This window comes from Phoxinus phoxinus (genome assembly GCF_949152265.1).
Source record: "Phoxinus phoxinus genome assembly, chromosome: 10".
NCBI lineage: Eukaryota > Metazoa > Chordata > Actinopteri > Cypriniformes > Leuciscidae > Phoxinus > Phoxinus phoxinus.
This window is the reverse complement of record NC_136885.1, coordinates 36944319-36959318: the sequence shown is the minus strand read 5'-3', so window position 1 is coordinate 36959318 and position 15000 is coordinate 36944319. Positions and strand designations below refer to the sequence as shown.

Sequence of the window (15000 nt, the reverse complement as noted above, 5' to 3'; positions counted from 1 at the left end):
GCCGTCCTAGGTGTATGACTTTCTTCTTTCAGACGAAAGAAAGAGTTATATAAAAACATATCTTGGTTCTTCCAAGCTTGATAATGGCAGCGGATTACAACCAACAATTTGAAGCTCATAAAAGTGCATCTATCCATCATAAAAGTGCTATTCATCATAAAAGTACATCTATCCATCATAAAAGTGCATCTCTCCATCATAAAAGTGGATCTGTCCATCATAAAAGTGCATCTGTCCATCATAAAAGTGCATCTGTCCATCATAAAAGTGCATCTGTCCATCATAAAAGTGCATCCATCATAAAAGTGCATCTGTCCATCATAAAAGTGCATCTGTCCATCATAAAAGTGCATCTATCCATCATAAAAGTGCATCTGTCCATCATAAAAGTGCATCTATCCATCATAAAAGTGCATCTATCCATCATAAAAGTGCATCTGTCCATCATAAAAGTGCATCTATCCATCATAAAAGTGCATCTATCCATCATAAAAGTGCATCTGTCCATCAAAAAAGTGCATCTGTCCATCATAAAAGTGCATCTGTCCATCATAAGTGCATCTGTCCATCATAAAAGTGCATCTATCCATCATAAAAGTGCATCTGTCCATCATAAAAGTGCATCTATCCATCATAAAAGTGCATCTATCAATCATAAAAGTGCATCTGTCCATCATAAAAGTGCATCTATCCATCATAAAAGTGCATCTGTCCATCATAAAAGTGCTATTCATCATAAAAGTGCATCTGTCCATCATAAAAGTGCATCCGTCCATCATAAAAGTGCATCCGTCCATCGCAAAAGTGCATCCGTCCATCATAACAGTGCATCTGTCCATCAAAAGTGCATCTATCCATCATAAAAGTGCATCTGTCCATCATAAAAGTGCATCTGTCCATCATAAAAGTGCATCTATCCATCATAAAAGTGCATCTGTCCATCATAAAAGTGCATCTATCCATCATAAAAGTGCATCTATCCATCATAAAAGTGCATCTGTCCATCAAAAAAGTGCATCTGTCCATCATAAAAGTGCATCTGTCCATCATAAGTGCATCTGTCCATCATAAAAGTGCATCTATCCATCATAAAAGTGCATCTGTCCATCATAAAAGTGCATCTATCCATCATAAAAGTGCATCTATCAATCATAAAAGTGCATCTGTCCATCATAAAAGTGCATCTATCCATCATAAAAGTGCATCTGTCCATCATAAAAGTGCTATTCATCATAAAAGTGCATCTGTCCATCATAAAAGTGCATCCGTCCATCATAAAAGTGCATCCGTCCATCGCAAAAGTGCATCCGTCCATCATAACAGTGCATCTGTCCATCAAAAGTGCATCTATCCATCATAAAAGTGCATCTGTCCATCATAAAAGTGCATCTATCCATCATAAAAGTGCATCTGTCCATCATAAAAGTGCATCTGTCCATCATAAAAGTGCATCTGTCCATCATAAAAGTGCTATTCATCATAAAAGTGCATCTGTCCATCATAAAAGTGCATCCGTCCATCATAAAAGTGCATCCGTCCATCGCAAAAGTGCATCCGTCCATCATAACAGTGCATCTGTCCATCAAAAGTGCATCTATCCATCATAAAAGTGCATCTGTCCATCATAAAAGTGCATCTATCCATCATAAAAGTGCATCTGTCCATCATAAAAGTGCATCTGTCCATCATAAAAGTGCTATTCATCATAAAAGTGCATCTGTCCATCATAAAAGTGCATCTGTCCATCATAAAAGTGCTATTCATCATAAAAGTGCATCTGTCCATCATAAAAGTGCATCTGTCCATCATAAAAGTGCATCTGTCCATCATAAAAGTGCATCTGTCCATCATAAAAGTGCATCTGTCCATCATAAAAGTGCTATTCATCATAAAAGTGCATCTGTCCATCATAAAAGTGCATCTGTCCATCATAAAAGTGCATCTGTCCATCATAAAAGTGCATCTGTCCATCATAAAAGTGCTATTCATCATAAAAGTGCATCTGTCCATCATAAAAGTGCTATTCATCATAAAAGTGCATCTGTCCATCATAAAAGTGCATCTGTCCATCATTAAAGTGCATCTGTCCATCATAAAAAGTGCATCTATCCATCATAAATTGCATCTGTCCATCATAAAAGTGCATCTGTCCATCATAAAAGTGCATCTGTCTATCATAAAAGTGCATCTGTCCATCATAAAAGTGCATCTGTCCATCATAAAAGTGCATCTATCCATCATAAAAGTGCATCTGTCCATCATAAAAGTGCATCGATGCACTTTTTTGAGCTTCAAACTGTTGGTTGTAATCCGCTGCCACTATAAAGCTTGGAAGAGCCAGGATATTTTTTCACATAACTCTTTCTTTCGTCTGAAAGAAGAAAGTCATACACCTAGGATGGCTTGAGGGAGAGTAAATCATGGGGTAATGTTCACAACTCCTTTAAGAAACCTTTCTTTTATCATGAGAACTAATGCTATTTGAGTCATTTGAGTGTTTCTCTCACCTTAAAGGTGAGTGAGGCTTTAGTGCAGTAGAAGCCGACGGACACTACAGGGTCTCTGGGGGACTTGTGCAGGGGCCGGGCAGAACCCGCCTCCATGGACTCCGTGTAGAAGCCGGACTCGCTCTCACCCTCCTCATCCTCTGCGCTCACGATGGCCGGGACGAAGGACCAGGCCCACGACACCCAGCCCTGATCTTCATCCTCGCCCTGATAGTACTGACCCGTCAGAGACGCTTCGGAGGCGTCCATCAGATCTGCAGGAGACAGTGACAATCAGACTGGAATCAGACGCTTCTCGCAGGTTTCCGACATGTTTTTAAGGCATGTTATAAAATAAGCAGTCCTTCTGACGTAGGAAGAGGATCTTGATGCAAACCCACGTTCATATGCACAGGTGAAGAGAGACACTGGATTGAGTTGATCTGTGTGTTTCTATAGCCTCAGAAACACACCAACACAAACTGAATGAGCAGTGCTCGTCTCACTCACCGGAGACGCTCTCTCGAAGTGAGCCACTCTCTTCTCTCTCGCCCTCTCGATGGACGCCCATATCTCCGTAATACAGCGCAACACCCAACTCCATCAGCCGGATGAACATGGGCAGCTGCTGGTCTGTCAGAGAGAGTTTCAGACTCTCCACCATCGTGTGAACCTTAACACACACACACACACAACAGTGATGCACGAGGTGAACGCAAACGCCATCCTGACACACCACAGATACACTCTCTTACTTTAATGACGGCAGGGATTTTGGCATTGATGTTGTCGTAGGTGAAATGAAGACGAGTTCTGAAGGAGCATTTGTAGAGCAGAGGGTCCTGATAAAACTCGATCTTCCCACTCGCATTACGTTTATCCAAACACACGGTGCAGTCAGAAAAATTGATAACCTTCCTCAGGACCAGTTCAGGAGCTACAGAGAGAGAGAGAGAGAGAGAGAGATAGAGAGAGAGAGAGAGAGAGAGAGAGACCCAGTAAATGTTGGGTGTCATCAGGTTTATTAGCTGTTTATTTAGATCATGACGCAGCACACCAGCAGCCGACTCTAAGCACTGAGTTTCTGAATGAGGGTCAATGTTGACCCAGCACTAACCAACCCCCCAAACTCACCCAGCACTAACCAACCCCCCAAACTCACCCAGCACTAACCAACCCCCCAAACTCACCCTGCACTAACCAACCCCCTAAACTCACCCAGCACTAACCAACCCCCTAAACTCACCCAGCACTAACCAACCCCCCAAACTCACCCAGCACTAACCAACCCCCTAAACTCACCCAGCACTAACCAACCCCTCAAACTCACCCAGCACTAACCAACCCCCTAAACTCACCCAGCACTAACCAACCCCCTAAACTCACCCAGCACTAACCAACCCCCTAAACTCACCCAGCACTAACCAACACCCCAAACTCACCCAGCACTAACCAACCCCACAAACTCACCCAGCACTAACCAACACCCCAAACTCACCCAGCACTAACCAACACCCCAAACTCACCCAGCACTAACCAACCCTCCAAACTCACCCTGCACTAACCAACACCCCAAACTCACCCAGCACTAACCAACCCCCTAAACTCACCCAGCACTAACCAACCCCCTAAACTCACCCAGCACTAACCAACACCCCAAACTCACCCAGCACTAACCAACCCCCTAAACTCACCCAGCACTAACCAACCCCCTAAACTCACCCAGCACTAACCAACACCCCAAACTCACCCAGCACTAACCAACCCCCTAAACTCACCCAGCACTAACCAACACCCCAAACTCACCCAGCACTAACCAACCCCCTAAACTCACCCAGCACTAACCAACCCCCCAAACTCACCCAGCACTAACCAACCCCCCTAAACTCACCCAGCACTAACCAACCCCCTAAACTCACCCAGCACTAACCAACCCCCCAAACTCACCCAGCACTAACCAACCCCCCTAAACTCACCCAGCACTAACCAACCCCCTAAACTCACCCAGCACTAACCAACCCCCTAAACTCACCCAGCACTAACCAACCCCCCAAACTCACCCAGCACTAACCAACCCCCCAAACTCACCCAGCACTAACCAACCCCCTAAACTCACCCAGCACTAACCAACACCCCAAACTCACCCAGCACTAACCAACACCCCAAACTCACCCAGCACTAACCAACCCCCTAAACTCACCCAGCACTAACCAACCCCCCAAACTCACCCAGCACTAACCAACCCCCTAAACTCACCCAGCACTAACCAACCCCCCAAACTCACCCAGCACTAACCAACACCCCAAACTCACCCAGCACTAACCAACCCCACAAACTCACCCAGCACTAACCAACACCCCAAACTCACCCAGCACTAACCAACACCCCAAACTCACCCAGCACTAACCAACCCCCCAAACTCACCCAGCACTAACCAACACCCCAAACTCACCCAGCACTAACCAACACCCCAAACTCAACCAGCACTAACCAACCCCCCAAATTCACCCAGCACTAACCAACCCCCTAAACTCACCCAGCACTAACCAACCCCCCAAACTCACCCAGCACTAACCAACCCCCCAAACTCACCCAGCAGTAACCAACCCCCCAAACTCACCCAGCACTAACCAACCCCCCAAACTCACCCAGCACTAACAGACACCCTAAACTCACCCAGCACTAATCCAACACCCTAAACTCACCCAGCACTAACCAACCCCCTAAACTCACCCAGCACTAACCAACCCCCCAAACTCACCCAGCACTAACCAACCCCCCAAACTCACCCAAAACTAACCAACCCCCCAAACTCACCCAGCACTAAACAACCCCCCAAACTCACCCAGCACTAACCAACCCCCTAAACTCACCCAGCACTAACCAACACCCCAAACTCACCCAGCACTAACCAACCCCACAAACTCACCCAGCACTAACCAACACCCCAAACTCACCCAGCACTAACCAACACCCCAAACTCACCCAGCACTAACCAACCCCCCAAACTCACCCAGCACTAACCAACACCCCAAACTCACCCAGCACTAACCAACCCCCTAAACTCACCCAGCACTAACCAACCCCCTAAACTCACCCAGCACTAACCAACACCCCAAACTCACCCAGCACTAACCAACCCCCTAAACTCACCCAGCACTAACCAACCCCCTAAACTCACCCAGCACTAACCAACCCCCAAAACTCACCCAGCACTAACCAACCCCCTAAACTCACCCAGCACTAACCAACACCCCAAACTCACCCAGCACTAACCAACCCCCTAAACTCACCCAGCACTAACCAACACCCCAAACTCACCCAGCACTAACCAACCCCCTAAACTCACCAAGCACTAACCAACCCCCCAAACTCACCCAGCACTAACCAACCCCCTAAACTCACCCAACACTAACCAACCCCCCAAACTCACCCAGCACTAACCAACCCCCTAAACTCACCCAGCACTAACCAACACCCCAAACTCACCCTGCACTAACCAACCCCACAAACTCACTCAGCACTAACCAACACCCCAAACTCACCCAGCACTAACCAACACCCCAAACTCACCCAGCACTAACCAACCCCCCAAACTCACCCAACACTAACCAACCCCCCAAACTCACCCAGCACTAACCAACCCCCCAAACTCACCCAGAACTAACCAACCCCCCAAACTCACCCAGCACTAACCAACCCCCTAAACTCACCCAGCACTAACCAACCCCCTAAACTCACCAAGCACTAACCAACCCCCCAAACTCACCCAGCACTAACCAACACCCTAAACTCACCCAGCACTAACCAACTCCCTAAACTCACCCAGCACTAACCAACCCCCCAAACTCACCCAGCACTGACCAACCCCCCAAACTCACCCAGCACTAACCAACCCCCCAAACTCACCCAGCAATAACCAACCCCCTAAACTCACCCAGCACTAACCAACCCCCCAAACTCACCCAGCACTAACCAACCCCCCAAACTCACCCAGCACTAACCAACCCCCTAAATTCACCCAGCACAAACCAACCCCCCAAACTCACCCAGCACTAACCAACCCCCCAAACTCACCCAGCACTAACCAACCCCCCAAACTCACCCAGCACTAACCAACCCCCTAAACTCACCCAGCACTAACCAACCCCCTAAACTCACCCAGCACTAACCAACCCCCCAAACTCGCCCAGCACTAACCAACCCCCCAAACTCGCCCAGCACTAACCAACCCCCCAAACTCACCCAGCACTAACCAACCCCCCAAACTCACCCAGCACTAACCAACCCCCTAAACTCACCCAGCACTAACCAACCCCCCAAACTCACCCAGCAATAACCCTAACCCTAAACTCACCCAGCACTAACCAACCCCCCAAACTCACCCAGCAATAACCCTAACCCTAAACTCACCCAGCACTAACCAACCCCCCAAACTCACCCAGCACTAACCAACCCCCTAAACTCACCCAGCACTAACCAACCCCCCAAACTCACCCAGCAATAACCCTAACCCTAAACTCACCCAGCACTAACCCTAACCTCAAACACACCCAGCACTAACCAACCCCCCAAACTCACCCAGCACTAACCAACCCCCTAAACTCACCCAGCACTAACCAACCCCCCAAACTCACCCAGCACTAACCAACCCCCCAAACTCACCCAGCACTAACCAACCCCCCAAACTCACCCAGCACTAACCAACCCCCTAAACTCACCCAGCAATAACCCTAACCTCAAACACACCCAGCACTAACCCTAACCTCAAACACACCCAGCACTAACCAACCCCCCAAACTCACCCAGCACTAACCAACCCCCCAAACTCACCCAGCACTAACCAACCCCCTAAACTCACCCAGCAATAACCCTAACCTCAAACACACCCAGCACTAACCCTAACCTCAAACTCACCCAGCACTAACCAACCCCCTAAACTCACCCAGCACTAACCCTAACCTCAAACTCACCCAGCACTAACCAACCCCCCAAACTCACCCAGCACTAACCAACCCCCCAAACTCACCCAGCACTAACCAACCCCCCAAACTCACCCAGCACTAACCAACCCCCCAAACTCATCCAGCACTAACCAACCCCCCAAACTCACCCAGCACTAACCAACCCCCCAAACTCATCCAGCACTAACCAACCCCCCAAACTCACCCAGCACTAACACAAGCGTGTGAACATGTTTCACTCACAGATGATGTCCATGAAGGCTCGGTCCCACAGCTCGTCCACCGTGTAACACTCCGCTGACGTGATGTTCACCGACAGCACGATGTCATCCTCCACATACTTCAGGATCAGGTTATTCACCACGATATTGACATTATTCACCACTCGCCGGATCAGACTCTGCACGTACCCTGCAGACACACAGCAGACAGAGAACTCAAGCTCTCACACACAGCTGATGGAGAACTCAAGCTCTCACACACAGCTGATGGAGAACTCAAGCTCTCACACACAGCTGATGGAGAACTCAAGCTCTCACACACAGCTGATGGAGAACTCAAGCTCTCACACACAGCTGATGGAGAACTCAAGCTCTCACACACAGCTGATGGAGACTTCTGAAAGGTGTGGTGTGGCATCATCAAAAAACAAAAACAAAACTAAGCATCGCCGCCGCTTGGTCAGCATAATGATGAATAACAAAACTCTTATTCTAAAGAGTGAATTAATAAATTGTACACAGAAACCGATCAACATGACATGATTACAACATCCCATAATAGTGGCTGAGTTCAGTGTGAGTCCTGCGCTCTCCAACACTCTATAACTCTCTCACACAGCGCCGGCTGCCGGGTAACTACACTGGGATGTTCGAGATCTGGTGCGTCTCTCACCTGCAAAAACACAACGCTTAACAGTGTTCAGGATTATATTACTGCAGCGGACATCTCACAACCTCACTGATCCAATCTATTAATCGTGCAGTGTGTGTGTGTGTGTGTGTGTGTGTGTGTGTGTGTGTGTGTGTGTGTGTGTGTGTGTGTGTGTGTGTGTGTGTGTGTGTGTGTGTGTCTGTCTGTCTGTCTGTCTGTCTGTCTGTCTGTCTGTCTGTCTGTCTGTCTGTCTGTGTGTGTGTGTGTGTGTGTGTGTGTCTGTGTTTGTCTGTCTGTCTGTCTGTCTGTCTGTCTGTGTCTGTGTGTGTGTGTGTGTGTGTGTGTGTGACCAGAAGCTCCAGCTGAACAGTGCTCATGCTCTAAGGTCATTACTCAACAAAGTACTGAAAACATTACAAACCAGAGCTTCAGCAATAACACATTAAACATCCAGCAGGAGCGGTCATCGCCGCGGGAGCGACGGCATTATTCAGGCTGAACGCTCGCGGTCCCACTCCAACTTATAAAACTTTAATGCTTTTCCCTTGTAGTCCAACTCAAATGTTTGTCTTCCTGTGCGAGTGGCGTGTGTTTTATTAATGAGCTCTGGATCATAATCCCACAAACTCAAAGCCTCGGGATCAGGTGAAGAACGAGTGTTTTACAGTATCGTCCGCCGTTGTGCGTTATTTCCCGAGAGCGTCGGTCACGCGAGCGTCAGTGTGTGCGGTCGAGGGTGTGTGTTAAACATGCGGGTCAGCGGCGGGTCTGTGTGTGTGTGTGTGTGTGTGTGCAGCACCTGCATTCACAGTCATAAACTCATTCCCTGTTAGTGCTCTCTGGATCTAATTTATCCAGCGGAGTCTTTACTTTCCCTGCGTCTCTCCATAAACTCTCCTCAGCTCTGCTGCACCTGCGGCCCGTCGGGAGCACGACTACTCTCGTAAAATAGCTGGAAAAACCAACAGCTTTATGTGCTACTCAAGCCAAGAGCTTGAGTAGCTCACACACACACACACACACACACACACACACACACACACACACACACACACACACACACACACTCACAAAATCTCAGACTCTCTCCTGCGCACAAACGCATTGGCCGAGGAAGAAAACACCAGACATTAAAGGGGACATATGATGTAAATCTGACTTTTCCTGTGTTTAATTACTATGATCGGGTCCTGCTATGATCGGGTCCTGCTATGATCGGGTCCTGCTATGATCGGGTCCTGCTATGATCGGTCCTGCTATAATCGGGTCCTGCTATAATCGGTCCTGCTATGATCGGTCCTGCTATGATCGGGTCCTGCTATGATCGGGTCCTGCTATGATCGGGTCCTGCTATGATCGGGTCCTGCTATGATCGGGTCCTGCTATGATCGGTCCTGCTATAATCGGTCCTGCTATGATCGGTCCTGCTGTGATCGGGTCCTGCTATGATCGGGTCCTGCTATGATCGGGTCCTGCTATGATCGGTCCTGCTATGATCGGGTCCTGCTATGATCGGTCCTGCTATGATCGGGTCCTGCTATGATCGGGTCCTGCTATGATCGGGTCCTGCTATGATCGGGTCCTGCTATGATCGGGTCCTGCTATGATCGGGTCCTGCTATGATCGGGTCCTGCTATGATCGGGTCCTGCTGTGATCGGGTCCTGCTATGATCGGGTCCTGCTATGATCGGGTCCTGCTATGATCGGGTCCTGCTATGATCGGGTCCTGCTATGATCGGGTCCTGCTATGATCGGGTCCTGCTATGATCGGGTCCTGCTATGATCGGTCCTGCTGTGATCGGGTCCTGCTGTGATCGGGTCCTGCTGTGATCGGGTCCTGCTGTGATCGGGTCCTGCTATGATCGGTCCTGCTATGATCGGGTCCTGCTATGATCGGGTCCTGCTATGATCGGGTCCTGCTATGATCGGGTCCTGCTATGATCGGTCCTGCTGTGATCGGGTCCTGCTATGATCGGTCCTGCTATGATCGGGTCCTGCTATGATCGGGTCCTGCTATGATCGGTCCTGCTATAATCGGGTCCTGCTGTGATCGGGTCCTGCTATGATCGGGTCCTGCTATAATCGGTCCTGCTATAATCGGGTCCTGCTGTGATCGGGTCCTGCTATGATCGGGTCCTGCTATGATCGGGTCCTGCTATGATCGGGTCCTGCTATAATCGGGTCCTGCTATGATCGGTCCTGCTATGATCGGGTCCTGCTATAATCGGGTCCTGCTATGATCGGTCCTGCTATGATCGGGTCCTGCTATGATCGGGTCCTGCTATGATCGGTCCTGCTATAATCGGTCCTGCTATGATCGGTCCTGCTATGATCGGTCCTGCTATGATCGGGTCCTGCTATGATCGGGTCCTGCTATGATCGGTCCTGCTATAATCGGTCCTGCTATGATCGGTCCTGCTATAATCGGTCCTGCTATGATCGGTCCTGCTATGATCGGGTCCTGCTATAATCGGGTCCTGCTATAATCGGGTCCTGCTATAATCGGGTCCTGCTATGATCGGGTCCTGCTATGATCGGTCCTGCTATAATCGGGTCCTGCTATAATCGGGTCCTGCTATGATCGGGTCCTGCTATAATCGGGTCCTGCTATAATCGGGTCCTGCTATGATCGGGTCCTGCTATGATCGGTCCTGCTATAATCGGTCCTGCTATAATCGGGTCCTGCTGTGATCGGGTCCTGCTATAATCGGTCCTGCTATAATCGGGTCCTGCTGTGATCGGGTCCTGCTATGATCGGTCCTGCTGTGATCGGTCCTGCTGTGATCGGTCCTGCTGTGATCGGGTCCTGCTATGATCGGGTCCTGCTATAATCGGTCCTGCTATAATCGGTACTGCTATAATCGGCCCTGCTATAATCGGGTCCTGCTGTGATCGGGTCCTGCTATGATCGGTCCTGCTGTGATCGGGTCCTGCTATGATCGGGTCCTGATATGATCGGGTCCTGCTATGATCGGTCCTGCTATAATCGGTCCTGCTATAATCGGTCCTGCTATAATCGGGTCCTGCTATGATCGGGTCCTGCTATAATCGGGTCCTGCTATGATCGGGTCCTGCTATGATCGGTCCTGCTATAATCGGGTCCTGCTGTGATCGGGTCCTGCTATGATCGGGTCCTGCTATGATCGGGTCCTGCTATAATCGGGTCCTGCTATGATCGGGTCCTGCTATGATCGGGTCCTGCTATAATCGGGTCCTGCTATGATCGGGTCCTGCTATAATCGGGTCCTGCTATGATCGGGTCCTGCTATGATCGGTCCTGCTATGATCGGGTCCTGCTATAATCGGTCCTGCTATAATCGGGTCCTGCTGTGATCGGGTCCTGCTATGATCGGGTCCTGCTATATTCGGTCCTGCTATAATCGGTCCTGCTATAATCGGGTCCTGCTATGATCGGTCCTGCTATGATCGGGTCCTGCTATGATCGGGTCCTGCTATGATCGGGTCCTGCTATGATCGGGTCCTGCTATGACCGGGTCCTGCTATGATCGGGTCCTGCTATGATCGGGTCCTGCTATGATCGGTCCTGCTATAATCGGGTCCTGCTGTGATCGGGTCCTGCTATGATCGGGTCCTGCTATGATCGGGTCCTGCTATGATCGGGTCCTGCTGTGATCGGGTCCTGCTGTGATCGGGTCCTGCTATGATCGGGTCCTGCTATGATCGGGTCCTGCTATGATCGGGTCCTGCTATAATCGGGTCCTGCTGTGATCGGGTCCTGCTATAATCGGGTCCTGCTATGATCGGGTCCTGCTATGATCGGGTCCTGCTATAATCGGTCCTGCTATAATCGGGTCCTGCTGTGATCGGGTCCTGCTATGATCGGGTCCTGCTATAATCGGTCCTGCTATAATCGGTCCTGCTATAATCGGGTCCTGCTATGATCGGTCCTGCTATGATCGGGTCCTGCTATGATCGGGTCCTGCTATGATCGGGTCCTGCTATGATCGGTCCTGCTATGATCGGTCCTGCTATGATCGGGTCCTGCTATGATCGGTCCTGCTATGATCGGGTCCTGCTATGATCGGGTCCTGCTATGATCGGGTCCTGCTATAATCGGGTCCTGCTATAATCGGGTCCTGCTATGATCGGGTCCTGCTATGATCGGGTCCTGCTATGATCGGGTCCTGCTATGATCGGGTCCTGCTATAATCGGGTCCTGCTATGATCGGTCCTGCTATGATCGGGTCCTGCTATGATCGGGTCCTGCTATGATCGGTCCTGCTATGATCGGGTCCTGCTATAATCGGTCCTGCTATGATCGGGTCCTGCTATGATCGGGTCCTGCTATGATCGGGTCCTGCTATGATCGGGTCCTGCTATAATCGGGTCCTGCTATGATCGGTCCTGCTATGATCGGGTCCTGCTATGATCGGTCCTGCTATGATCGGTCCTGCTATGATCGGGTCCTGCTATAATCGGTCCTGCTATAATCGGGTCCTGCTGTGATCGGGTCCTGCTATGATCGGGTCCTGCTATGATCGGGTCCTGCTATGATCGGGTCCTGCTATAATCGGGTCCTGCTATGATCGGTCCTGCTATGATCGGGTCCTGCTATAATCGGGTCCTGCTATGATCGGTCCTGCTATGATCGGGTCCTGCTATGATCGGGTCCTGCTATGATCGGTCCTGCTATAATCGGTCCTGCTATGATCGGTCCTGCTATGATCGGTCCTGCTATGATCGGGTCCTGCTGTGATCGGGTCCTGCTATGATCGGTCCTGCTATGATCGGTCCTGCTATGATCGGGTCCTGCTATGATCGGGTCCTGCTATGATCGGGTCCTGCTATGATCGGTCCTGCTATGATCGGTCCTGCTATAATCGGGTCCTGCTATAATCGGTCCTGCTATGATCGGTCCTGCTATGATCGGTCCTGCTATGATCGGGTCCTGCTATAATCGGGTCCTGCTATGATCGGTCCTGCTATGATCGGGTCCTGCTATGATCGGGTCCTGCTATGATCGGGTCCTGCTATGATCGGTCCTGCTATGATCGGTCCTGCTATGATCGGTCCTGCTATAATCGGTCCTGCTATAATCGGGTCCTGCTATGATCGGTCCTGCTATGATCGGGTCCTGCTATAATCGGGTCCTGCTATGATCGGGTCCTGCTATAATCGGGTCCTGCTATAATCGGGTCCTGCTATGATCGGGTCCTGCTATGATCGGGTCCTGCTATGATCGGGTCCTGCTATGATCGGGTCCTGCTATGATCGGTCCTGCTATGATCGGGTCCTGCTATAATCGGTCCTGCTATGATCGGGTCCTGCTATGATCGGGTCCTGCTATGATCGGGTCCTGCTATGATCGGGTCCTGCTATAATCGGGTCCTGCTATGATCGGTCCTGCTATGATCGGGTCCTGCTATGATCGGTCCTGCTATGATCGGTCCTGCTATGATCGGGTCCTGCTATAATCGGTCCTGCTATAATCGGGTCCTGCTGTGATCGGGTCCTGCTATGATCGGGTCCTGCTATGATCGGGTCCTGCTATGATCGGGTCCTGCTATAATCGGGTCCTGCTATGATCGGTCCTGCTATGATCGGGTCCTGCTATAATCGGGTCCTGCTATGATCGGTCCTGCTATGATCGGGTCCTGCTATGATCGGGTCCTGCTATGATCGGTCCTGCTATAATCGGTCCTGCTATGATCGGTCCTGCTATGATCGGGTCCTGCTGTGATCGGGTCCTGCTATAATCGGTCCTGCTATAATCGGGTCCTGCTGTGATCGGGTCCTGCTATGATCGGTCCTGCTATGATCGGGTCCTGCTATGATCGGTCCTGCTATGATCGGGTCCTGCTATAATCGGTCCTGCTATGATCGGGTCCTGCTATGATCGGTCCTGCTATGATCGGGTCCTGCTGTGATCGGGTCCTGCTATGATCGGGTCCTGCTATGATCGGGTCCTGCTATGATCGGTCCTGCTATAATCGGTCCTGCTATAATCGGTCCTGCTATGATCGGGTCCTGCTATAATCGGGTCCTGCTATAATCGGGTCCTGCTATGATCGGGTCCTGCTATGATCGGTCCTGCTATAATCGGTCCTGCTATAATCGGGTCCTGCTGTGATCGGGTCCTGCTATAATCGGTCCTGCTATAATCGGGTCCTGCTGTGATCGGGTCCTGCTATGATCGGTCCTGCTGTGATCGGTCCTGCTGTGATCGGGTCCTGCTATGATCGGGTCCTGCTATAATCGGTCCTGCTATAATCGGTACTGCTATAATCGGCCCTGCTATAATCGGGTCCTGCTGTGATCGGGTCCTGCTATGATCGGTCCTGCTGTGATCGGGTCCTGCTATGATCGGGTCCTGATATGATCGGGTCCTGCTATGATCGGTCCTGCTATGATCGGTCCTGCTATAATCGGGTCCTGCTGTGATCGGGTCCTGCTGTGATCGGGTCCTGCTATGATCGGGTCCTGCTATAATCGGTCCTGCTATAATCGGGTCCTGCTGTGATCGGGTCCTGCTATGATCGGGTCCTGCTATAATCGGTCCTGCTATAATCGGTCCTGCTATAATCGGGTCCTGCTATGATCGGTCCTGCTATGATCGGGTCCTGCTATGATCGGGTCCTGCTATGATCGGTCCTGCTATGATCGGGTCCTGCTGTGATCGGGTCCTGCTATAATCGGTCCTGCTATAATCGGGTCCT

General features: G+C 50.4%; 1 protein-coding gene across 1 annotated transcript in view; it reads right to left on the bottom strand.

Annotated features, from left to right (window-relative positions):
* Positions 1-15000, bottom strand: part of vps13b (vacuolar protein sorting 13 homolog B) — a 214153-nt gene that overhangs the window by 185716 nt on the left and 13437 nt on the right. Inside the window, exons 5-8 of the mRNA XM_079624835.1 lie at positions 7694-7861; positions 3242-3423; positions 2997-3159; positions 2508-2761 (exon numbers count right to left, since the gene is read on the bottom strand). Of these exons, the coding sequence (XP_079480961.1) occupies positions 2508-2761; positions 2997-3159; positions 3242-3423; positions 7694-7861 (767 nt within the window). The remainder of the gene's footprint in view (positions 1-2507; positions 2762-2996; positions 3160-3241; positions 3424-7693; positions 7862-15000) is intronic.